This window comes from Trachemys scripta, chromosome 22 (assembly GCF_013100865.1).
Source record: "Trachemys scripta elegans isolate TJP31775 chromosome 22, CAS_Tse_1.0, whole genome shotgun sequence".
Classification (NCBI taxonomy): domain Eukaryota; kingdom Metazoa; phylum Chordata; order Testudines; family Emydidae; genus Trachemys; species Trachemys scripta.
In genome coordinates, this window is record NC_048319.1 from 13797383 (window position 1) to 13822063 (window position 24681).

The 24681-nt window shown below is 47.7% G+C and overlaps 2 protein-coding genes across 3 annotated transcripts in view; both read left to right on the forward strand.

Annotated features, from left to right (window-relative positions):
- Nucleotides 1–3702: 3702 nt before the first annotated feature.
- Nucleotides 3703–18752, forward strand: POLE4 (DNA polymerase epsilon 4, accessory subunit). 2 transcript variants are annotated; one of them, XM_034755204.1, is made up of 4 exons: nucleotides 3703–3923; nucleotides 9951–10035; nucleotides 10206–10247; nucleotides 18615–18752. In XM_034755204.1, exons 1-4 carry the CDS (start codon nucleotides 3732–3734, stop codon nucleotides 18617–18619), a joined length of 324 nt encoding a protein of 107 aa, XP_034611095.1. In that variant the 5' UTR covers nucleotides 3703–3731; the 3' UTR covers nucleotides 18620–18752. The 2 variants fall into 2 exon arrangements, with proteins under 2 accessions (XP_034611095.1, XP_034611094.1); XM_034755203.1 differs by lacking the exon at nucleotides 18615–18752 and adding an exon at nucleotides 10627–11101.
- Nucleotides 18753–18807: 55 nt separating this feature from the next.
- The window catches only part of LOC117868856 (bone morphogenetic protein 2-like), a gene marked incomplete in the record, with an annotated part of 41116 nt that continues 35242 nt past the window's right edge, over nucleotides 18808–24681 (forward strand). Inside the window, 2 exon segments of the mRNA XM_034755202.1 lie at nucleotides 18808–18907; nucleotides 20728–20944.

Here is a 24681-nt window from a genome sequence, read left to right on the forward strand (position 1 = left end):
AACTCTTTCCCACAGGCCCCCTTGGGTGCACAGTAGAGCTACCCGGCTGCATACCCACTTCTCAGAAGCACTGAGACCCACTGCTGATAGCAGATAGCTACCTATGAATAATGTCAGTGCAATGAACAAGGAAAAGGAAGGAAAGGAATGATCTTGTGATCAAGGAAGTAGCTTCATACACCTGCTCCTCTTGAAATCTGGGCTCTGTCCCTGGCTTACCATAGACTTCCTATTGGCTGAGACATTTAAAACAGATCTGCTGCAACTGGTACCTGCTTCTGATCTTAATCTCACTGAGCCTCAGTTCTCTGTGCAAAAAGGGGAGGGGGGTAACAGTACTGCCCTGCCTCTGGGGGGTCGGACACATTAACTGACATTTGGGAAACAAATAACATGTGCTGTGTGGGTGACCTAGCACTGTATTGGGGGTTCTAGTAACAGTGAGAGGTTGGAAAGGTGCCAGAAGTGGAGGATGGGAACTGGGAAGGCTTATGGAGAGTTGTGGAGCAGGGCAGTTGCCACCTGGCTGGTGGCTGTACCACCTTGCTGGTTAAAGTGCCAGCTTTTTTTTCACTTGGGCACATTAGAGCTCTCGAAGGTGCCCCGCCCCGGCCTGTAGTCTGGACAGTGGTGCCATGTTAGGATAAGCTAAGAAAAATGATAAAATAACAGCAAAATACACGAATTGTGTGTAAAATGGCTCTCTAAACATGTTAGTAATAATTAGCTACGGTCAGCACTAAGACCATTCTTCTTGTTGCGGGGTGGCCAGTGGCCAGTTTTGCTGGGTCTCAGAGGCAGGGTGCAAGAGGGTAGGGAATGAATGGGCTTCCAAGGCAGGAGGCAAGCCCTGGTCTGCTTTTCTGAGCTCTAGGCAGAGAACACCCCGTGAACTTTAGGAAGAGGATGGGCTGGGGTTAAGGGTATGTCTACACTTCGGAGCAAGTAGAAACAAGCCTCCCCATCTGGGTCAACAGACCTGGGCTCGTGGGGCTCATGCTAGCATTCTAGAAATAGCAGTGCAGACAGCGCGCTGAAGTTGTACCTCAGGCTGGATCTCGGGCTCTGAAACCCACCCCACTCCCTAAGTGTCAGAGCCCAAGCGCCAGCCCGAGCCACAACTTCAGAAGCGCGTCAGCAGCACGAGCCTGTCAAACCCTGGCTAGTGGGCTCACTCCCACTCACTCCAAACTGCTGTGTAGACAGACCCAGAGACTTTAGGACTCGGGAGCTCAGGGTATAATTCCCTGCTCTACCACAGATTTCCCATGTGACCTTGGCCAAGTCACTTAATCCATCTGTGCTTCAGTTTCCCCAGCTGTAAAATGCAGACAATACTACCCTAGCTAGCCCGGCATCCTTTGATCCCTATTCCCTTTACAAACCCTTGATAAGGGGTGGGGCTAACTCAGGAAGAAGAGGGGTTTAAAAAGTCAGCTCCTAAGTGATCAGTGGGGCAGCAAATGGGAGTTTTTCAAGGGAATTTAGAGGGAGCGTGAGAGCCAGACACATCTAACAAACATATAGTCTAAACGTAGGCCAATAACCCCCTGAAAAACAAAGAACAAACAAACAAACAAAAACCCTGCAAGAGTCAAAATAATGCAAGCAGATGACAGAAGCAGGGTGGGGGGATCCAATTTATTGCACTGAATGGAGCATATACGATTATCTGCCTTGTGGGCAGGTAGTATATGTGTGCGTTTGGTGCATGCAGCTCCGAGCCCTCAGAGGCTGACTACTGGCTCTGGAGACCAGAGTGGCTGAACTGGAGGAGCTCAGGGAGACAGACCAGACTTTCCGGGACACAGCAGAGCAGGCCGAGCCCCAGTCTGGCAGCCTCTGGGCTGTTGGGGAGGATTAAAGTCTCGGGGAAGGAGAACATCAAGCTGGAACACAGGGAAACGATCCCATAGTTGGGACCCTTCTTCCCGATGTTGTCATGGTATCCTTGTGCACTGAGGACACCCCTCTGTGGGAGGGCACCCTGTTGTTAGGAAGAAACAGGAGACAGTAATGGGGGATTCAGTGATTAGAAGTATAGAGAGTTGGGTTGTGATGACCGGGAGGGGCAGGGGGTCTAAGGGCTCTGGCCATGGAGGGGGCCAGGGGGTCTTGGGTTACAGGGGGAGGGGGGCTTGGGGCTCTGGAGGGAGGGGCAGAGGAGTCTCGGGGCTTGGGCTGCAGAGGGCGGGGCAGGGAGTCTCAGGGCTCTGGCCGTGGGGGAGGAGCAGGGGGTCTCAGGGCTCCAGCCACAGAGGTGGATCAGGGGGGCTCAGGGCTCTAGCCACGGGGGGGGGGGGCAGGGGCAAGGGGGCTTGGGCTGCAGGGGGAGGAGATCTCAGGGCTTGGGGCCGTGGCAGGGGAGTCTCAGGCCGCGGAGGGAGGGATGGGGGCTCGGGGCTCCGGCCACAGAGGGGGGTGGATGGAAGGGGGGGTGGATGGAAGGGGCAGAGCCAGGGGCAAGCCTCCCCAAAGTGGGCTCCATCTGCCGCCCATGAGGAAAGGGCTAAATAACTCTCATAATGCTATTACATAACTCCATGGTACACCCACACTTTGAACACTGCAGGCAGTTCTGGTCGCCCCATCTGAAAAAAAATAGAATTAGAAAATGTACAGAGAAGGGCAACAAAAATGATTGGATGGATGGAACAGCTTCCGTATGAGGAGAGGTTAAGACTGGGATTCTTCATCCTAGAAAACAGATGACGAAGGGGCGCTATGAAAGGGGGCTATGAAATCATGGCTGGGCTGGAGAAAGTGAATAGCGAAGTGTTATTTACCCCTTCACATAACACAAGAACTAGGGGCCACCCAATGAAATGAATAGGCAGCAGGTTTAAAACAAACCTACTTCACACAATGCACAGTCAGCCTGTGGCCCGTTGCCAGGGGATGTTGCGAAGGCTAAAGGCAGGGGCGCCGGGTGCCATAGGCCAGGGAAGGCTAAGCCTCCCCTAACCTAGGCTAAAAAGCGACAGGGTCCTGTGGCACCTTATAGACTAACAGCCGTATTGGAGCATGAGCTTTCCTGGGTGAAACACCACACAGGACTCCTTGTCGCTTTTTACACATCCCGACGAACACGGCTACCCCTCTGATACCTACCCCAGGCTGTGCTTGGAGCTTGGGGCTTGGCCAGCGCTGCCACCAGCCGGCTGGGACTCCTCCAGCCATGGGGAGAGGGGGCCTCAGGGGCGGGGCCACTGTGGGGCGTCACGCGCTGCCCGTGGCTACAGGGTTCAAAAAGAACGAGAGAAGCTCCTGGAGGCAGGTCTGTCAATGGCTATTAGGCGGGAACCCCGTGCTCCTGGTGCCCCTGCCCGAAGCAGGGGAGGGCTCGGTCGCTGGCTCGCCCTGTTCTGTTCGCGCCCGCGCCCCCGCCCGCACCCGGCGCTGGCCCCTGGGGGAAGGCAGGTTGCTGGGCTCGCTGGCCCCTTCCTCTGGCCGGGGGGGGGGGCTCTGGGGCGGCCATATGAGCAGCAAGACTCCCCCCGCCCCGGAGACCCCCAGCGCTCTGGGCTCGACCGGGGCCACGTGGGCCTAGCGGGCGGGGCTGCGCGCCACGTTGCCGGGGGAGGGGGAGGGGCGATAGCACACGTGGGGCATAGATAGAATCATGAGGCGGGGGGGAACTGCGCGCGCGTTCCCGGGAAGGTCACGCGCGGTCTCGTCGGTGGGGCGCGCGGGCGGCTGGTGCGCAGGCGCACTGGGCGCCTGTGTCCGGGATGGCGGCGGCGGCGGCGGAGCCGGGAGTCGGGGCCGCGCCCCCCGCGGAGGAGCCGGGCTCGGGGTCGCTGTGCGCGGCCCCGCTGCGCCTGGCGCGGCTGCCCCTGGCCCGGGTGAAGGCGCTGGTCAAAGCCGACCCCGACGTGAGCCTGGCTAGCCAGGAGGCCGTGTTCGTCCTGGCCCGGGCCACGGTGAGGGGCGTCCGGGGTGATGGGCCGGGCGCTGGGGGTGCGCAGATCCGCCGCCCCCCTCTCCGTCTGCCTGGCAGCCCGGGGGTGCTCACAGGTGGGGGGAGCACCCAGAGGTGGGGGTGGGGTGCCTATGGGGGAGCACCCAGAGGTGGGGGGGGGGTGCCTACGGGGGGAAGCGGGGTGCATGGGGGGGCGTGCCCAGAGGTGGGGTGCCTATGAGGGGCTCTAGGTCTATCCTATTTCTGAACTTTGCTTTTCCTCCTGTGTTATACTCTCTCTCTTCCCCCATTTCTTCTGTTTGGGACTTTCCTCTCCTCCCTCTCTCCCTCCCTTTCTGAACTGGCTGCCCCAGGCAGCTTTTAGCTCTTTTCAGTGAAGCTATGCTGATCACTGCTGCCCTTGGGTGTATTGTATTTGGCATCAGGTCAGTTACTTGCGCTGGTCACAGGCAATAGGTCCTGTTGTCATTTAGGCAACACCTGTTCCAGCCCCAATGTGAAACTGACTGGCGTGCTCTTTGGTGGCTGAAGTACTCTGTGCTTCAAAGACTGAAGAATTTAGAATCACAGAAATGCAGGTGGTCACATTCAGTCCCCTGCGCTGAGGCACCATTGAATAAACCTAGGCCATCCCTGGCAGGTGTCTGTCCAGCCTGTTCTTAAAAACCTCCAATGACTGTAAGCCTAGTCCACTTCTTAACTATCCGTATAGTTAGAAAGTTTTTCCTAATATCTACCTAAATCTCCCTTGCTGCAGATTAAGCCCATTACTTCTTGTCCTACCTTCAGTGGACATAGAGAACAAGTGATCACCGTCTTCTTTATAACAGCCCTTTTATTTGAAGGTTTCAGAGTAGCAGCCGTATTAGTCTGTATCCGCAAGAAGAACAGGAGTCCTTGTGGCACCTTAAAGACTAACACATTTATTTGAACATAAGCTTTTGTGAGCTACAGCCCACTTCTTCGGATGCATGCATATGTTCCATTCTATGCATCCGAAGAAGTGGGCTGTAGCCCACGAAAGCTTATGCTCAAATAAATTTGTTAGTCTCTAAGGTGCCACAAGTACTCTGTTCTTTTATTTGAAGACTCTTGTCAGTCCCCTCTCAGCCTTTTCCCACATGCCCAGTTTTTTTAATCTTTCCTCATAGGACAAGATTGCTAAACTTTTTATCACTTTTGTAGCTCTCCTCTAGACTCTCTCCAATTTGTCCATGTCTTTCCTAACGTGTAGTGCCCAGAACTGGCCGCAGTACGCCGCCTGAGGCCTTACCAGTGTCGAGTAGAGTGGGACAGTTACCTCCTGTGTCTGACATACGACACTCCTGTTAATATACCCCAGAGTGAGATTAGCCTTTCTCACAACTGCATCATGACATTGGCTCATATTCAATTTGTGACCCACTGTAACCCCCAGATCCTTGTCCATTTCAGATTATTGCTTACTTTCATGCACAAGCAACAAAGAGCCAGCCCATCGTAATCTCAGTGTCTAGCCCAGTGGACAGACCACTGAGCTCCAGTTCAGCCACGCCCTGCTGGATGATCTTGAGCAAATCACTTCACTTCTCCGTGACTCAGTTTCTCCATCTGTAAAATGGGGATAATGACACTGATCTCGTTTGTAAAGTGCTTTGAGGCATACTGACTGAAAGTGCTAGATAAAAGCTAGGTGGTGTTATTAATCTGCACTCTATAATTCACACACAAAACTGTCACTCCCACGTATGATTTACCTATAGGCAGCAGTGAGATCTCTGATTATTGAAACTTTTTTACTTTTACAAAACGCTACAGAACACTTACTAGCATATGCCCAAGTATTGTAAACATCCTCTCAAAATAAGTAGAGAGAAATACGCTTTAAGGTACAGAATCTTTGCTTTTTCAATTGAGATTGATTTTGCAAATTGATGACAGTGATCAGTTATTCGCAGCAAGTCTTTCCAGTTATTGTCATGAACTAGCACAGTTCTCTCCACTGTCTCAGCATACACAAGACCAAATCAGAGATGCCAGACTGTTCTGAAACCCTTGAGTATTCAAGAGGTGCTTAGTCAAAGATTAGAGCCTGATCCTGCTAACACGCAGCTGCATTTCAGGGAAACGTTGTCCCCTGGAAGAACTTTTCATATATAATTTGAAACTGAAGTAAACTTCTCTGGTTGCAATGTAAAATGAGACTCTCTTAAAAAATCTCCTTCGTCTCTTCCTGCCTCTACCCCACAACAGCCTCCTAGAGTTTGGATGGTGCCACAACATGGGCTCTGTCCATGCCTCTTATTTTATGGCAAAGCAAAACTGAAAATAACCTGTTTAGGATGTACAGCTTCCCCGTCACTGTTTGCCTGTTACTAGCAGCAATATTGGGTCTCAGAGGAACATGACTCTGAGATGATAGACGCAGTGGAGGATTAAGGTTTGACGTTAACTCTGGGCATGATCCAGCGAGGAGGCTGTCATCCTACAAGAAGCAGGGGAAGGGACTTTCAATGCCCCAGATACTGACTTGTGATGTTCGTTAATTTGACAAGAAGCCTGTGGCTGTAGGCTATGGCTTATTTATTATTATTTAACTGCTGACTGTGTGCTCAGCACTTTATGGAACACGGAGCTCAGACAGTCTCTACCCCAGGGAGATTACTGTTTAAACAAGAGACACAGAGAAGATAGGATGCTTTGAGAACAACAGAAGAGGGAATGACTAGGATTTTTTTTTTTTTAAGTGTTAATGTTGTTAACTTCCTTCTTGGGCATTGTGGAAGAAGTGAGCCATTATGATGGATTTGAATGGCAAGAGAATGGTAGCTTGACAGACCAGACTAGGGAGGTCATTCCACGCATAGGGGGAGCATTAAAGGCAGGAGGCAATTGTCAGAGACATGGCTAGGAATTGTTAGGGAGCAGAGCAGTAAGAGACCAGTTTGTTAATGTAGGCAAGAGCTAAGATAACTTCCTTCTTAGCATCCCCTAGAGGCAAACTAACCCAAAGGTGATGAGGAGTAGGCAGGGCGTGTCTCAGTATCTCTTCTGCAGCTGCCATCAGAGCTGTGTGGACACAGAGAGGAGAAGCATCCCACGGAGTGGTGCAGTGTGCACTCCTCTGTCCTGGGGAATTCCAGGAGCAATTCTGCTTGGGTGGGGTGGCTCTAGGCCACCTCCAAAATGAGCATGTGAATGAATTGCCCTGTAGGACCCTTAGAATGTTTCATTCAGTCACTAGCTCCCATTGGGGAGCAATATCTCCGACAGCCCTTTTTGCAGAGATTTTGACTGTATAATCTGGCTTCCGCTTTCATTCAATAGTCAGTCCATTTTTCGTCTTGGTTGTGAGACTTCTTCATTTAGATTGGTGCTGAGACTTGTGTGGCTTTATTATGGTCTCTTCCAGGGCCCTTCCAGCTCTCTTTCACAGTTAACCTCACTAATTATCCTGTTAACTCATCTTCTCTATTAGCGTCCTTCATTTTGTTAATGTCACTTATTCTTCCCAGCTGACAGAATAGCCCAGGGGTGGGCAAACGTTTTGGCCCAAGGGCCACATCTGGGTATGGAAATTGTACGGCGGGCCATGAATGCTCACAAAATTGGGGGGTGGGGGGGGGGGGGGGGGGGGGAGGGCTCCGGCTGGTAGTACGGGCGCTGGGGTGGGGCTGAGGGATTGGAGGTGCAGGAGGGTGCTTCGGTCTGGGACTAAGAGCGGGAGAGAGATCAGGGCTGGGGCAGGGGGTTGAAGTGCAGGCTCCGGGCGGTGCTTACCTCAAGCAGCTCCCAGAAGCAGCGGCATGCCCCCCCTCCGCCTCCCACATGGAGGTGCAGCCAGGTGGCCCTGCGCACTGCGCTGTCCGCAGGCGCTGCCCCTGCAGCTCCCATTGGCCATGGTTCCGTGTAGGAGCCGTAGGGGGGACATGCCACTGCTTCTGGGAGCTGTGCGGAGCAGGGCAAGCCCCCGGACACCGCTCCCCGGTGGGAGTGCAAGAGCCGGATTAAAACATCCGGAAGGCCAGATGCAGCCGGCTATAGTTTGCCCACCCCCAGAGTAGCCTGTACTCTTCTCACTTCCTGGATTGTCGTTGCAGGTTACCATGGTTTAGGGCAGATAATTTGATTTGAAGGCCAATGGTGATAAGCTTCCTCTGAATCTAACTAGCATATAAAAATTCTGCATTCCTATGCCATGGAAAAAGTGGCAGAAGAGAATAAAAATCTCTTTACATGTACCCATAAAGGTGCAATCATTTAAGGGCTTGTTTTATGAGAAGTTTCCATTTGCTGATTGGATCAGAAGACCTGAGGCAGATTTGCTAGGTTTCACACTTGCAGTGTTGAAGCTGAATGTCACCTGTGTGTGCTGGGGGACAGTGTATGACAACCTGTCAGATGGACTCCTGGCAGCCAGCGGGGAGCTGACCAATCTAACATTGAGCGAGATAGTGGGTGCATCTTTTAAGAGAACAAGATAAAACTCTCCTTAACAAGCAGTGCTTATAACCTTGCTCAGAAAATCGCCACTCGCTATTACTTGCCTTGTCAGTTTCAACCTTGTCTCAAACTTTCTCTTTTTAGAGCACAACAGTCTTGCTATTTAGTGTTTGTGAAACCGCTAAGGGAAATTGTAGAAGCCCAAAATGCTTCAGCAGCTCAGTTTGCTGAAGGTCCTGTGCTCTGTCATCTCCCTATAACAGGTTCTGCTACCTCTGCATTGCCTTCTTTGGCCAAGATAGGGACCTGGATGATCATGAGTTGGGTAAGGCTGGAAGAGATGGTAAGGATGCTGGAAGAGAGAAGAATCTGGAGAGTTGGTAGGAGGTTGTTTACTCCCTCTGTTAAAGGTGCATGTCTGCCCTTTGTCAAAGAATTCCACAACCTCCGGCTCTTGTATTTGAGATAATAGTGGTGGCTATAAGTGCTGTCTAAGAGGTTGCAGACTTTGCTGCAGGAATCCTGTATCACCTGGACACAGAATTGCTGTAATGTTCTCAAAGCTATCCTGGAAGAGCACTTCGGAGCTTTAGCTAGTGCAGAATGTGGCAACCCACTTTCTTAGTACATCAGACTGATGTGAGCACTCTACACCTCTGCTCTCCACTCGATTCCAGCTTGCTTCTGGTTGCAGTTCCAAGTGTCATGATCGGGAAGCTGTAAATGGCCTGTATCATAGTTACTAGAAAGACCATCTGTCTCTCTATGTCCTGATGAGATCAGCTGAGCTACTCTTGCTCTCCGTTCCAGTGGTGCTCTTGTGGTCTGGTGTCTGGCAGTGGAGAGTGTCCAGCTGTGAAATTTGTTCCCTGCAACTAAGAAGCTCATTTGGTGGTAGGTGGAGGTACTTATAGGTAGGTTATTCTACATTGTCCATTGAAAGTAGTGCAGATATGATTGGCACTCAGAAGGTGCAGTGATGGGCAGTTGGTAGCTGGTATCCCTGACAAATACTTACTTAGGATAGCAAAGCCTGCTAAGCTCAAATCGAGTGTCATAATTAGCCCTGAATGGAGTTGTCCTTTCCTAAAATTGGTCACCTCCTTAAGGGCAAAGGCATGTTTTGACATAATTTGCTGTGATCTAGAGTATTGCTGATACTTGGGAGCCAAGACAAGGTTGCCAAAGAAATCTCTTTGCAAGTTGCAGGTCTTGGGGTAAGAATATTAACCATGGGCCTCAGTAATCCGTGAAAGTGGATAACTGGTTCACAGAATCAGAAAAGTATGTTGCATGTTCAAGTGTATGTTTTGAGAGAGAAGAAAAGCAGGACTCACACTCCCTTCCCTCACCTCCAGATATACACAGGGACCTCTAAAGCCCCCCCGGCACCCTAATAACACTTGTCCCTGATATGCAGTAATTGTCTAGTTTAAAGGTTTCATTGAACATTCTTAGAGCTGATCAGAGGAAAGGGAGCATCGAAAGGGGGAGAGGGTGTAATTTTTTCCTTTAATCCTTCAGAGCTCAACTGTCCCGTCTGCTTGTAACAACAGATTGCAGTCACACCTTTCCCTTGTAACAATCTGTCTCTTCCATCCTGCAGGAGTTGTTTGTTGAAACCATAGCTAAAGATGCTTATGTGTATGCTCAGCAAGGAAAAAGGAAAACTCTGCAAAGGAAAGACTTGGGTAAGAAGGCCAAATATTACATTGTAAAATATTCCCCCGTAGTCTCCAAAATTAATAAACCTATTTTAAAAAAACTCATTGTTAAAATCATATGTTGATGTGTTTAAAATATCTCTGCACTTGGATTTGTTTATCTATGCCAATTGTTTTCAATTCACTTTGTTTTACAGATAATGCCATTGAAGCTATTGATGAATTTGCTTTTCTGGAAGGTGAGTTTCTGGTTGGTTTAATTTTGTTTTAATTTTTTGCAGACATTGTCTCCATATCGACAGGGAGAGCATTCAAATCAATCATTTGCAGATTTTTCGGTTTTGACTTCAGTTTAGTAACAGCCCAACTAGAAATGTGCCACTTGTCTTGGTAACATTTGAAATTCAGCATTCAAAACACTGACTTGAGGAGTAAAGTGGAACATCAACAATGAAATACCTTTCAGGGAGATTTGTTCTTAGAATTTTGTAATCTGGTTAAGCTTTGATAAATTACATCATCTTCCCTTGGCTGCTTACAAACTAGGTTCCACTGTTTGTTCATGTCTACCTGTGCTGTCTGCCTGTGCCCCTTTTGAATTTCCTTTTGAATTTCTAGGTACTTTGGACTGATCTCCCCAGGAAAGGCGTTACCTGAAGAAAGAGTCAGCGGAGTGGGGTGGCCCTTGGAAGACACATGGGATGAGATTTTCAAATTAATCTAGGCAAATTTTCATAGAAGATGTGTCTCTGTTCCTAGACTACTTTGGAAATCTCAGCCAGAATGTATTGTAAAAAGCTTAAATGTGATAGTTCTTTATTTAAAATCCATATTTTTTCATACATTTTTGTATGTAATATGACCTCCAGCTCACATTTCAGAACCAGGCTCAGACTTTCACTGTGTAACACAGCAATAGCTCGGAATTGCCATGCTGTCCTAGCATCTCCTCTAGAACTCGGTGGTAATAAAAAGCATGGAGGTTGGGGTGATCCTGCCGCTGAAGTCCGAGGGTAGTTTATTTTTTTATGGAAATGTATTTCTTGTATATGTTACTCTCTTGGCCAAATAGAGTTCAATGTTTCTTGACCAATGGGTGTAATAGTTTCTCTTCAATGTGTCTGTGTGAAGGGACTGGGATGGGGTGCGCAGTGCACATTCATGCATACATTATGGGAAATGTTGGCCTCATAGTGGGTTGGATAATATAACTTGGCATCTCAGTTGAACTAGGCAGTGTTCTGGAGGCAACAGTTGCAGATCCGTCATTGAGTTTGAGTTGAATTTTGCACTTAAAAGAGGGCTTCAGCCTCTTTGTTATATATGGAAAATAGAGCATTATTCTTCCCAAAATTACAGCTCTTACTCTTTGAGCATAAAATGAATTTTCTGAGAATTTACAAGTAAATCCATTGATTAGTATAGCAATTAAAATTAATTTTAAAATGGGTCTTCAAGAAATCTAGAGTATGTCAGACCTCCTTCCTCCCTGCCCCTCCCATGGCCTTAAGGAATGAAACAGATGTCTCAAACTTCCCATATAGTTAAAACTCACTAATCTTGTCTGTAGGTGGCATATAAAGAATTTTTCATTTAGGATTAGTAGTCATTTTTCCCTGTCACACCTCAAAACCAAAAGTTTCTTCTACGGCTGAGGCTGAAGAATATTTTACTACAGGGAATTCAGAGTAGAACTGCACTTTCAAAATGACTACCACCTAGGGTGACCAAACGTCCCGATAAAATCGGGACCGTCCCAATATTTAGGTGTTTGTCCCGCGTCCCGACCGATCTTGGGTCAGGATGCAATTTGTCCCGATATTTCGCTCCGCCGGCACCACTGCTGGTTTTTGGTTATTTTATTTATTTATTTTTTTTGCTCCACCTGCAGCACTCGGCTTTTTTTTGCTCCGCCGGCGGACCCCTCTCCCCCCCATCTGTCCCAATATTTTCTTCCTCTCCTCTGGTCACCCGACTGCCACCTCTTGTTCTCAGGGGACTAAGGCCACAAGAACCCCTTGAGCAAATTTGGCTGCTCTCTCTCTTCAGCTGCTCCTCAGAGATTTTCCCTCAGCCTGCTGCCAGCATAATTGGTCAACATCTTCCCTGAAGGCAGCTTGGCTTCACTCTTGCTGGGAACAGTGGGAAGCACTGGCCATTTTGAAAAGGACTCTTAACTGAGGGTAGCTCATGACTTCAGTCCCACTGAGAACAATGGGAGGCAATAACCCTTCTGAAAAAAGGCTAAATCTTCGGGAGTGACCGTTAAGGAGAAGATTTTAGGTACCAGCCTCAGTTGACACACACAGTTTCAGTTATGAAAAATAATGGCAAAAAAGCACCATTAATCCTAAATAGTTCATTCCAAAAGCTACCGATAGGATCATGTACTATCTGCATAATAGGGAGAAGATGAGGGAGGGGGATTTTCAGGACGAAGGAGGGCGAAAGTGGGATGTACACTCTGGCTGCTTTGGCAAAACAGCTAGCTGGCCTGTATGCTTTGGCTGCCTTGAGCTGCTCCAGGGTGAGGGCAAACCAGTCAGAGTATACTGGGGAATTGGGCCATAAAAGTTGAAATTTAAAAAATGATTGATACATCATCTCTCCAAATCATTGCTCAGTATTCATGTGTGACATTTTTAATTAAAAGGAAATTACCTGGCACAAACTACATTAAGATGGAGTTAACTCTGAGCGCACGTATCAGTAAGGTTAAGATTTGGTCATGGATATTTTTAGTAAATCATAGAATCATAGAAGATTAGGGTTGGAAGAGACCTCGGGAGGTCATCTAGTCCAACCCCCTGCTCAAAGCAGGACCAGCCCCAACTAAATCATCCCAGCCGGGGCTTTGTCAAGCCAGGCCTTAAAAACCTCCAAGGATGGAAATCCCACCACCTCCCTAGGTAACCCATTCCAGTGCTTCACTACCCTCCTAGTGAAATAGTTTTTCCTAATATCCAACCTAGACCTCCCCCACTGTAACTTGAGACCATTGCTCCTTGTTCTATCATTTGCCACCACTGAGAACAGCTGAGATCCATTTTGGAACCCCCCTTCAGGTAGTTGAAGGCTGCTATCAAGTCCCCCCTCACTTTTCTCTTCTGCAGACTAAATAACCCCAGTTCCCTCAGTCTCTCCTCATAAGTCATGAGTCCCAGCCCCCTAATCGTTTTCGTTGCCCTCCGCTGGACTCTCTCCAATTTGTCCACATCCCTTCCGTAGTGGGGGGACCAAAACTGGACACAATACTCCTGGTGTGGCTTCACCAGTGCCAAATAGAGGGGAATAATCACTTCCCTCGATCTGCTGGCAATGCTCCTACTTATATAGCCCAATATGCCGTTGACCGTCTTGCCAACGAGGGCACACTGCTGACTCATATCCAGCTTCTCATCCACTGTAATCCCCAGGTCCTTTTCTGCAGAACTGCTGCTTAGACAGTTGGTCCCCAGCCTGTAGCAGTGCATGGGATTCTTCCTAAGTGCAGGATTCTGCACTTGTCCTTGTTGAACCGCATCAGATTTCTTTTGGCCCAATCCTCCAATTTGTCTAGGTCACTCTGGACCCGGACCGTATCCTTACCCTCCAGTGTATCTACCTCTCCCCCCAGTTTAGTGTCATCTGCAAACTTGCTGAGGGTGCAATTAATCCCATCATCCAGATAATTGATAAAAATGTTGAACAAAACTGGCCCCAGGACCGATCCCTGCAGCACTCCGCTTGATACCAACTGCCAACTAGACATCGAGCCATTGATGACTACCCGTTGAGCAAGACAATCTAGCCAGCTTTCTATCCACCTTATAGTCCATTCATCCAATTCATACTACTTTAACTTGCTGGCAAGAATACTGTGGGAGACCATATCAAAAAGCTTTGCTAAAGTCAAGATATATCACATCCACGGCTTTCCCCGTATCCACAGAGCCAGTTATCTCATCATAGAAGACTATCAGGTTGGTCAGGCCCTTGGTGAATCCATGTTGACTGTTCCTGATCACAGGGACAGGTCGCAGGCAATAAACAAAAATTTATGGAAGCTCATGACCCGTCCCTGACTTAACACCCGGAAGAGGTGCAGGGACAGAGCGCTGTTGGGGCTTGCAGCTGCTCCAGCCCCATTGCTGTGCCAGCCCCAGGGGGCTCACTCAGCCCCAGCCACTGCTCTGGCCAGGACTGCTGCCCCAATGGCCCTGGGGCTGGCCGTTGGTCAGCTGTTCTGGTGGCCCTGGGGCTAACAGCTGCTCCAGCCCTGGCCCAGATGAAGTCCCAGAGGTCCTGGAAAAGGATGGAATCCGTGACCTCCATGACAGAATCATAGCCTTAGCCTATCAGTAACTTAGGGTAAAATATGTTACTAGGTGTCATAATTATTCCCAAACTGAGCATGCTAAACTGAGGAAATTTGCAATTAACACATTGAGATTTGTTTTCACTTTAACCTTAAGATATAGAAATGCAGAGTTAGGGATTCAAACAACCTTAACTCTGCTTTGTAGTCACACCACTGTTGTGTTTAAATATCAATTTAATCTAATCTGGGGCCACACACTCTAACATGTCTCAGCAAAACCATACAATAACCATATGACTATAGTAATTCCCTTCACTTCAGTGCAACTACAGCTAGGAATTTAGCTTTTTGTGTCCAAAACCTCTCAATGAATTTCTTACTTTATTTTTATGAAGTAGGAAATTCATTAAGTGAAGAAGAGCTTTCTGTTTCCTTAGAGCCAAAGTCCACATTGAATAGATGGTGAGAGTTATGCAGGGGCTGCAAGCTGGCCATAAAGCAAATGAAAGTCACAGAGATGTGTAACTTGCACTGATTTGCCATGCAAGGGGTGTGCAAAACAAGTGTAACTTACGTGTATTTGGAATTGTGTGGGGACCAGTTCATGACTATCATAATCAAGTGTATGTGGGAATGCTGAGGCTGGTCTGAGTGTAAGAGAAAGTTGGGGGGGGATGCAGCTTTAAAATGTATCTTAAATCTTCTGGTCAGTTACTTTTCCTGCTACATCTCCCCCTGAGGGACTTACCTCCGTCCTGTTGAGGCCCAATTCTGCCCTCAGGAACATGGGTGTGAACCTTTGGGTTGAATTCTTCTCCCATTTAAAGGTGTGCAACTTCACTGATTGCTGCATCTGATAGTGATGCCTGACTTGAATCCTTGGTACATAAATTGCATTCTTTTACATTTGTCTTGAATGCTAAATCATGCAAACTACCCTATACCTGCTGCACTGACCCCACTGTTTGTCTCCATGGGGGCAAGACACACTTACTCCAACATTTACTTGGCCAACCTGGCCCAAGGATTCTAGCAATGCCCTCACAATGACATCCTAATGAATGCATGTCTTTATAGCCCTTAGAATAACAAAATATCCCTGAGTTAACACCTGTTGAAAATGTCTTTGGCTGCAGAATAGTCCTGAATCCTATGTGCAGCCACTGCAAATCATGCAACATTTATATCTATTTTTGTCCATGTGGAATGGGCTTAATACCCTGCATGGACATAGCACTTTTTACCTCTATCTTAAAGCACATAAAGGTGGCTCAGCAGGGGTAACCCCATTGTACAGGCAGCATGACTAAGCACTTAGATTTGAATTTCTCCAATAGGTATTTAAATTTAATGGAGATATCCTATCTCCTAGAACTGGAAGGGACCTTGACAGGTCATTGAGTCCAGCCCCCTGCCTTCACTAGCAGGACCAAGTACTGATTTTGCCCCAGATCCCTAAGTGGCCCCCTCAAAGATTGAACTCACAACCCTGGGTTTAGCAGGCCAATCCTCAAACCACTGAGCTATCCCTCCCCCGCAGTCTTGTAGTGAATAAGCCCAGTGTCTCATTTCAGAGCTCTTGGTTCTGTTCCCAGCTTTGTCCCAAGCTTTCTGTGCCCTTGCATGACTTGTTTAACCTTAGCTTCACAATCTATAATGGGAGTAACGATATTTGCCTACTTCCCTAGGCTAGGACGATGGGGCTTTGCAAACAAAAAAAGGGGGGGGGGGTTGTGATGCAAAGAGAAGTGAGACCTTTCAGTGGAAGAGGTGACAAAGTAATTCAAGATCTCCTGGCTCCCAACCCAGTGCTCATTCCCACAGGGAAAGAGGCCATTTTGGTGGGAATGCAGAGCAGTAGACTGCATGTGTCCAAGGGCTTGTTTTAACCGAGGACAAAATTGGGCCCTATGTGGCTATCCAAAAATTGAGGCATCCAAAATGCGTGGACACTTTTGCAAATGGAGGCTTTCAGGGCCGTATTTACACCGTAGGCACAGCATCTTCAGTGCCCCTCCTGCCTACAGTTGACCTTCGTGTTGCACACAGTTTTAGAGAGGTAAGGTGCCCCTAGAATGCTGGCACCCCAAGGCACTTGCTTACTGTGCCTAATTGGAAATCCAGCCCTGGAGACTGTAGTGTGAAGCTAAGTTGGCTGTGCACAGATGCACCATGCAATTGTCCTTAGTGACACAGGTGCTGACCTTCTAATGTGCTGGGGGGTGCTCGACCCTGGCTCTGCCCCAGGCCTTGCCCCCACTCCACCCCTTTCTCCAAGGCCCTTGCCCCACCTTTTCTCGCCCTGTTCCTCTCCCTCCCCCAGTGCGCCGCACTCTCTCCCTTCCCTCACAAAGCCTCCTGCACACTGTGAAACAGCTGATTGGGGAGGGTGGGAGGCGCAGGGAGGGAGGGGGAGGCACTGATCTGTGGGGCCTGGTGGGGAGTAGGGGGGGGTGCCAGTGGGTGCTCAGCAGCCACCATTTTTCCCTGTGGGTGCTCCAGCCCCGGAGTTGGCGCCTATGCTTAGTGACACTTATGAACTTCACAAAATCTGCTCCTGCAAAGGTTTAGAACCTAATTTTCAAATATGGACAACTGTAGCTCTTTGGGGCAGGGAGTGTCTTTATGTTCTGTGTTTGTACAGCGCCTGGCACCTTGGGGGCCTCCTAGAATCCTAGAAATTAGGGCCAGAAGGGACCCCCCAGTTCATCTAGTCTGACATCCTGTAGATCATAGGCCACCTACCCTGCCCTGCACCTACACACTAACCCCAACAACCAAAATGAGACCAAGGTGTTACAGCCCACAGGAGACTAGACTGTTATATGGCACAGGCAGAGAAGAGGAGGGACTGAGGTGCATCAGGGTCCGAGGCTCCTGCAGTGGCAGGGAAATGATTAAATGATATAGAGCCAGATAGCCCTAGGAAGGTGAAAAGTCCACAAGGTCACTGCCAATCTGACTTGGGGAAAAATTCCTTCCCAACCCCACATAAGGCCATCAGTTAGATTGGGGTAGTCAATAGGCATGGGCCAAATCCGGACCGCCAGACACTTTGGAATGGACACCAAAATCTTTTTATTTACTTATCATTGTTGTTATATTTTTTATTATTTCGTCTGGACCTCAACTATACCTTGACCAAGAAATTTGGATCTTGACAAATAATTGACCATCCCTGAGTTAGGATCAGCCAAGCACCTGAGAGAGAGAGAATGCCCAATGCCACCTCACAGCCCTATCCCTCTCTGTCCAGTGTCCCATCTCCAGCTGTGGCCATCCCTGCTCCAGAGCAGGGGTAGGCAACCTATGGCACGCGTGCCAAAGGCAGCACGCAAGCTGATTTTCAGGGGCACTCGCACTGCCCGAGTCCTGACCACCGGTTCGGGGGGCTCTGCATTTTAATTTAATTTGAAATGAAGCTTCTTAAACATTTTTAATACCTTATTTACTTTACATACAACAATGATTTAGTTATATATTATAGACTTATAGAAAGAGACCTACTTAAAATGTATGACTGGCACGTGAAACCTTAAATCAGAGTGAATAAATGAAGACTCGGGACACCACTTCTGAAAGGGTGCCGACCCCTGCTCCAGAGGAAGGCAACAACAAAAAAACAAAAAAAAAACTCTAAAAAAAACCCAGTCCCTCCCAGAGTACATTGGCTTGGTCCATGAATGGGGCGCCTAGGCACTATGACAATACAAATAATAATTAACTATCAAATCAAGGCCAGTTTCTTTCAGAGAAAGGAAGGGCTCTGCTCCTCAGAGAGCGCTACTTCTCTGCCAAAGTCAGCCCTTTGGACGATTGGGCTGTTCCAATTCTTTTTACATCTTGGGGAAGGGGTATTATTTCCTGTCTGCTTCCTGTCAGAAACGGGTGAATTGGTTTTGCCCTGATGCCCGACTATGAAATTCACCTTCAGGCTTTTCAACCTTCCAAGACTGGAAAATTTCAGTTTCAAAGGTGAACGTTTCAGGAAGTTCCGAGTGCTGGAAAACTCAGGTTATAATTACAGAGGTGCTCAGGCAACCGTAAGCAGAGCGTGTCATGGGGTGCTCCTCACTGTAACTGAGGGTGGTAAGATGACGTATGGGCCAAAGAAAAAATGCACCCTGTGCACCACTGGTTGAATTCGGACTTGTACCCTGCACTGCATTCCACAAGGGGGCTGTGTCTTTATCAATGGAATGGTCACAGCCTCCCAGCTGTGTGCCTGTGCACTGGGGTTTGTGAGAGACTGTTGGAGTTCACTCATAATGACCTTTTTCTATCATTCTTGCCCCTGTGGGTACAGAATAAGGAGACTACAATCAACACATACACCCTGAGGAGATTTCCGGGAGCCCAGTTGCAAGTGACTGTGACCAGGGGAAGCAGACATCAGGGTTCCATCTAATCAATCACCTGGCTAACAAGGGAGTCTCCGGTCTATCTCCATCCCAGCCCCCTGGTGTAAGGCCTTTGCAAACCCTCTTACCCATTGTGGGATTCAATTTCTTCTCCTCAGTCACAGAGGCAGAGCCCAGAGATGCAGCAGGGATGGTGTGGGACGGTCATTTCATTTTCCAACCTGATAGAAGCCAGAAGGTAAAAAAAGAAAAGTGGAGTCATTGTGCACACCAGACTCCGTACCCTCCCTCCCCACCTAGTGCCCCACCTCAGTGCCACTTTCGCCCTGGTCTGTCCTCCATACCCTATGCAATGAGCTTTCATCCCTGCACCCTCTTTCTTCTCCTCTGTGCCTAATACCTACTCTGCTCAGTGCCCTCTGCTCTGCAACCTCTCCCTCACAGCAGTGCTTGCGGGCCTGCCACCATTTCTCACACGAGTGACCTTTTACGGACACAGAACCTGACAGCCCAGTTTCTTGTAGCCATGACTTTGCTCAACCACATAACAAAGTGGGACCCTGATAGCTACGCTTGTGGGTCGTGGCCTCTTTAGGACCAGGAAAAAAGGTGCTTTTTTCAATCATGTTAACTCAGTGGAACTAGCTTTGCCTCAGTTGAAAGAAGGACCTGTTTTCCTAGGCTACACAAGGCTGTGAGAGCTTTTCGGGGGTTGTATTGCAGTCCCAGAAACCAATGCACACTCTAGAGAGAATTCCTCGCTGCACGCAGGAAGGGTCCATGGTGCTTCTGCTCCTCAGGAAGGAGGAACTTTCCTGCTTGTTTTTACTGAGCATGAAAGAAAGAAACTTCTTCCCAGCTGAAGGGTTCAGCCTTGCTAAAGAAAGAAAAAACAACGAGGAGTCCGGTGGCACCTTAAAGATTAACAGATCTGCTCGTCTTGAAGGTGCCACCGGACTCCTCGTTCTTTTTGTGGATACAGACTAACAGGGCTACCCCTCTGATAAAGAAAGAAAGAAAGGCAGAAAGGGAGGCCCAGATACCTGCCTTGGGCTGCTCTCCAGAGGGAATGCTCTGCAGATCTGCTGAGCCTTGCATGGTGTATTTGTTTACCAAAGAGCTAGGGTTAATCTAAAGTCTGGTGTTGAAAAGAAACAAAAGCCGGTTATCTCCAGAGAATAGGCCATTCAGTGCAATGAATGAGGCTGAAGAACTTGAGTCTCTTTTAAATGAGACAACTTAAAAATGACTCCAAGCTACTGAGAGCTTAATTAGGTTGAAAGTGGTGGTGAGAACAAAGGCCCCCGAGGGAGAAATCCCGCATCCTGGGGTGGAAAACCTGCCATTTCCAAGCAAGGCTTTGAAGTGTGGCTGCAACCCGCTCCCCTAGACAAGTTGGTGATGAGATTCCATTACTGCTGAGGCCACTTAGGTGTTTATTCAGATCACAATCTTGGCAACATATGTCAGCAATATACAGACCCATTTGTCTCTGTTGCAAGCGCCTTCTCCCCTGCTAAGGGAGCTCTAGCTATAAATATCTGAGCTAGGAATACTGGAGACAATTCAGTGTCTTCAAGGGTGCAGCTATGAGGGACCTTCCACTGGCGACCGTGCTTCTCAGTGGCCTTGTCTGTATTCCCAGCCTTGTCAGTAAGTCTCATTTCTCTTTTCCTCCTATGGCGTTTACTGCTCTGTGTGCTGATGTTAAGGAGTGAAGGACTTGTGAATGAACAGGGGAAGTGCTAAGGTCAAGTGTAAAATTATTTTACTATCCAATTCGTCCTTTATTGGAGAACTGGATCATCTCTACTTGTCTGCTCCCTCTTCTATACGGTGCTGAGGTGATTGTCAGACATCAGCAATATGCTGGGGCATGATTCTGCCTCGCTGAGTAAAGTGAGAATGGGGATGGGTGAATCAAGGACTTAATGAATGGTAATTAATGATGGAGTGTGTACAGTCTATCCTTGCCGTGGAGTAGTCTTGGAGATCTAATGGGTCATTTCCATTTTTAACTACTTTGATCCTGCTTATTCCTTAAATCAAATCATAAAGTTAAAGAAATGAGGTCTGTGTGCCTTCTGCTTGGAGCTCCAAGTCCCCGTCCAGCTAAAGAAGGAAGGCAGCTCAAGCTGTAAGCTGGGGATCGGATGAGCTTTATGTTTTGTGAGTGCAGGTGCAGGAGCCATCAGCGGGGAGAGTGAAGGAAGGAACTTGTTTGCAGAGAGGGGCTGCTGCAGGAGGCAGAGCCATTCCGTCTATGTTGGGCACGGTAAGTGAACTTCTCCTTTAGGCTCTGAGAAGCCTGATTCCTTTAAACATGTTCCATCATCAACAGCCCTCTGGCCATTCTATGGATGCTCCCAAGACTTCACTGTCATTTTATTCCCAAAGAGCTAAGGTCTGAAGTAAGTAAATGTAATGGTGACACCCCAAGGCATGCTGCCTAATCAACCTCTGGGATGCTGCACTCCTAACAAGATCCTTAAAAGGCTAATGCTACTGTTCACTTACATAACCAGGTACTAAAAGTACATTTCACAAAATATTAATTAGTGGGCAGATTCGTTAATTGGTCAATACATTCCCCTGAACAAAACAAGCTTTATTTTCTGTACCAAATGTATTGAACTTACTCTCAAGACAAATGTTTGCAGCCTTCAAAGTTGCATTAGCTCAGAGGTGTATTGTACCAAAACGACTTGATTCTCGGGAGTAATCTTGGGAGTGCTGGGTAGTTGAAGCTGTGTTGGTCCCAGGCTATTAGAGAAACAACTTGGGGGAGGTAACATCTTTTTTTGGACCAATGTGCAGCTTGTTTTTGACAGTGAGTGCAAATTAGGAAATATGTCAGTCTACTATATTCATTAGGAAAAGGTCTGTAACTATTGAAAGTTGTATATAGTTAAGCCCCTTTGTTTTCAGTTTAAACCAATTTTTAACAAAAAAATTCTGGGTTTTACAAAAAGAATTATTCATTTTTTTCTGATTTTCCCCCTATTTTTATATAATTCAAATATATAAAAATAACTAGTTTTATTAGGAAAATATAATGCACTGTATGAGCACTAATAACACATTAGTGCGTGTGTATATGCAAAGCTGCCTGTTGAAGTAAGGCTATGTATTAATCTAGAACAGGGGTGGGCAAACTTTTGGGCCCAAGGACAACATCCGGGTATGGAAATTGTATGGTGGGAGTTGGGGTGTGGGCTCTGGCTGGGGGTGCGGGCTCTGGGGTGGGGACAGGAACGAGGAGTTCAAGGTGCGGCAGGGGTCTCCAGGCTGGGGTAGGGGGTTGGGGCGTGGGAGGGGGCTCAGGGATGCAGGCTGTGGGCAGCACTTACCTCAAGCAGCTCCCAAAAGCAGCGGCATGTCCCCCCCTCTAGCTCCTAAGTGGAGGCACAGCCAAGTGGCTCTGCACGCTGATCAGTCCTCAGGCGCTTGGGGTGGGGGCAGCGTGCGAAGCCCCCTGGCTGCCCCTACACATAGGAGCTGGAGAGGGGACATGCTGCTGCTTCTGGGAGCCATGTGGAGTGGGGCAAGCCCCTGACCCTGCTTCCTGGCTGGAGTGCTGGAGCGGGGCAAACCCCGGACCCTGCGGGAGCTCGAGGGCCGGATGTTTAAAGGAATCTGGCAGGCCGGATGCAGCCCCGGGACGTAGTTTGCCCACCCCTGGTCTAGAAGATACACACAGTAAACAAACAGGAACACAAGCACTGAAGTAAGTGTGTATCTATACGTTTGCATCTGAACGTACTGATGCCTCTCATGCCCACCACATAGACATTTCAAGCAGTTAGCAAATAACAGTTAATGAGCTGACACACTAAAATGGAAAGAAAACAAAAATCTGTATCAGAATACCTTTCAGAACACTAGGAAGTATTCAAACGTTTAAAAAACAAAACAAAACAGGAGAAAAGGATGAAGATGAGTGCTTCACATGGAGTGGCCCAATTATGAAATGTAAATATTTATAGGCTAATAGTTCTAAGTCTACAACAGTAAACTGTTTATTCAAATGAAAAGGTTTATTTGGGGATTAAAGAGCTATTGTTTTCTTAAACTCAGAGGTGGCATGTTTTGAGTTCTCTCTTAGTTCTGCAGCAAACCACACTGAATTCCATTAATCAAAGCATTAATCTACTGAATGCTTTTTCGCCCTGTCCTTCCGTCCACCAAAATAAACTCCGATATTTACCCAGTAAAATTATTAATAGTTTTTCCACCGATTGTCACCTGTTTTAGTAGTTGGGGTAATAAACACCGATAAATTCCAGGGGAAAAATAAATAAAATAAAAACTGAAAACGAAGGGCCCTATATAGTCTTGTCTCCTTTTGCAGCCAGTGGAATACAGTTGTGGAGGCTTCCTAAACCATCTATGCAATTTTGACTGTAAATTTGATCATTTAGTGGTTAAAGAACAGGACTAGAACCTACAGAGTACTTTTCCCAGCTTTGCAACGGCTCAATGTGACATTAGGCAAGTAAATTATTCCTCACATGCCTCAGTTTCCTGGGGCATAAAGCAAGAACGATCATCTCTACCACAGGGAGGGCTGTGAGAATTAATCCCTCTCAATGCCTGAGGTCCTCAGGTGAAAGTGCTGTCAAAGTGCATAGTAAAAAGAACAGGAGTACTTGTGGCACCTTAGAGACTAACACATTTATTTGAGCATAAGCTTTCGTGGGCTACAGCCCACTTCATCAGATGCAACTGTATCATCAGTATGCATCCGAACAAGTGGGCTGTAGCCCACGAAAGCTTATGCTCAAATAAATGTGTTAGTCTCTAAGGTGCCACAAGTTCTCCTGTTCTTTTTACTATGCACTTTGACAGCACTTTCACCTGAGGACCTCAGGCATTGAGAGGGATTAATTCTCACAGCCCTCCCTGTGGTAGAGATGATCGTTCTTGCTTTATGCCCCAGGAAACTGAGGCATGTGAGGAATAATTTACTTGCCTAATGTCACATTGAGCCGTTGCAAAGCTGGGAAAAGTACTCTGTAGGTTCTAGTCCTGTTCTTTAACCACTAAATGATCAAATTTACAGTCAAAATTGCATAGATGGTTTAGGAAGCCTCCACAACTGTATTCCACTGGCTGCAAAAGGAGACAAGACTATATAGGGCCCTTCGTTTTCAGTTTTTATTTTATTTATTTTTCCCCTGGAATTTATCGGTGTTTATTACCCCAACTACTAAAACAGGTGACAATCGGTGGAAAAACTATTAATAATTTTACTGGGTAAATATCGGAGTTTATTTTGGTGGACGGAAGGACAGGGCGAAAAAGCATTCAGTAGATTAATGCTTTGATTAATGGAATTCAGTGTGGTTTGCTGCAGAACTAAGAGAGAACTCAAAACATGCCACCTCTGAGTTTAAGAAAACAATAGCTCTTTAATCCCCAAATAAACCTTTTCATTTGAATAAACAGTTTACTGTTGTAGACTTAGAACTATTAGCCTATAAATATTTACATTTCATAATTGGGCCACTCCATGTGAAGCACTCATCTTCATCCTTTTCTCCTGTTTTGTTTTGTTTTTTAAACGTTTGAATACTTCCTAGTGTTCTGAAAGGTATTCTGATACAGATTTTTGTTTTCTTTCCATTTTAGTGTGTCAGCTCATTAACTGTTATTTGCTAACTGCTTGAAATGTCTATGTGGTGGGCATGAGAGGCATCAGTACGTTCAGATGCAAACGTATAGATACACACTTACTTCAGTGCTTGTGTTCCTGTTTGTTTACTGTGTGTATCTTCTAGACCAGGGGTGGGCAAACTACGTCCCGGGGCTGCATCCGGCCTGCCAGATTCCTTTAAACATCCGGCCCTCGAGCTCCCGCAGGGTCCGGGGTTTGCCCCGCTCCAGCACTCCAGCCAGGAAGCAGGGTCAGGGGCTTGCCCCACTCCACATGGCTCCCAGAAGCAGCAGCATGTCCCCTCTCCAGCTCCTATGTGTAGGGGCAGCCAGGGGGCTTCGCACGCTGCCCCCACC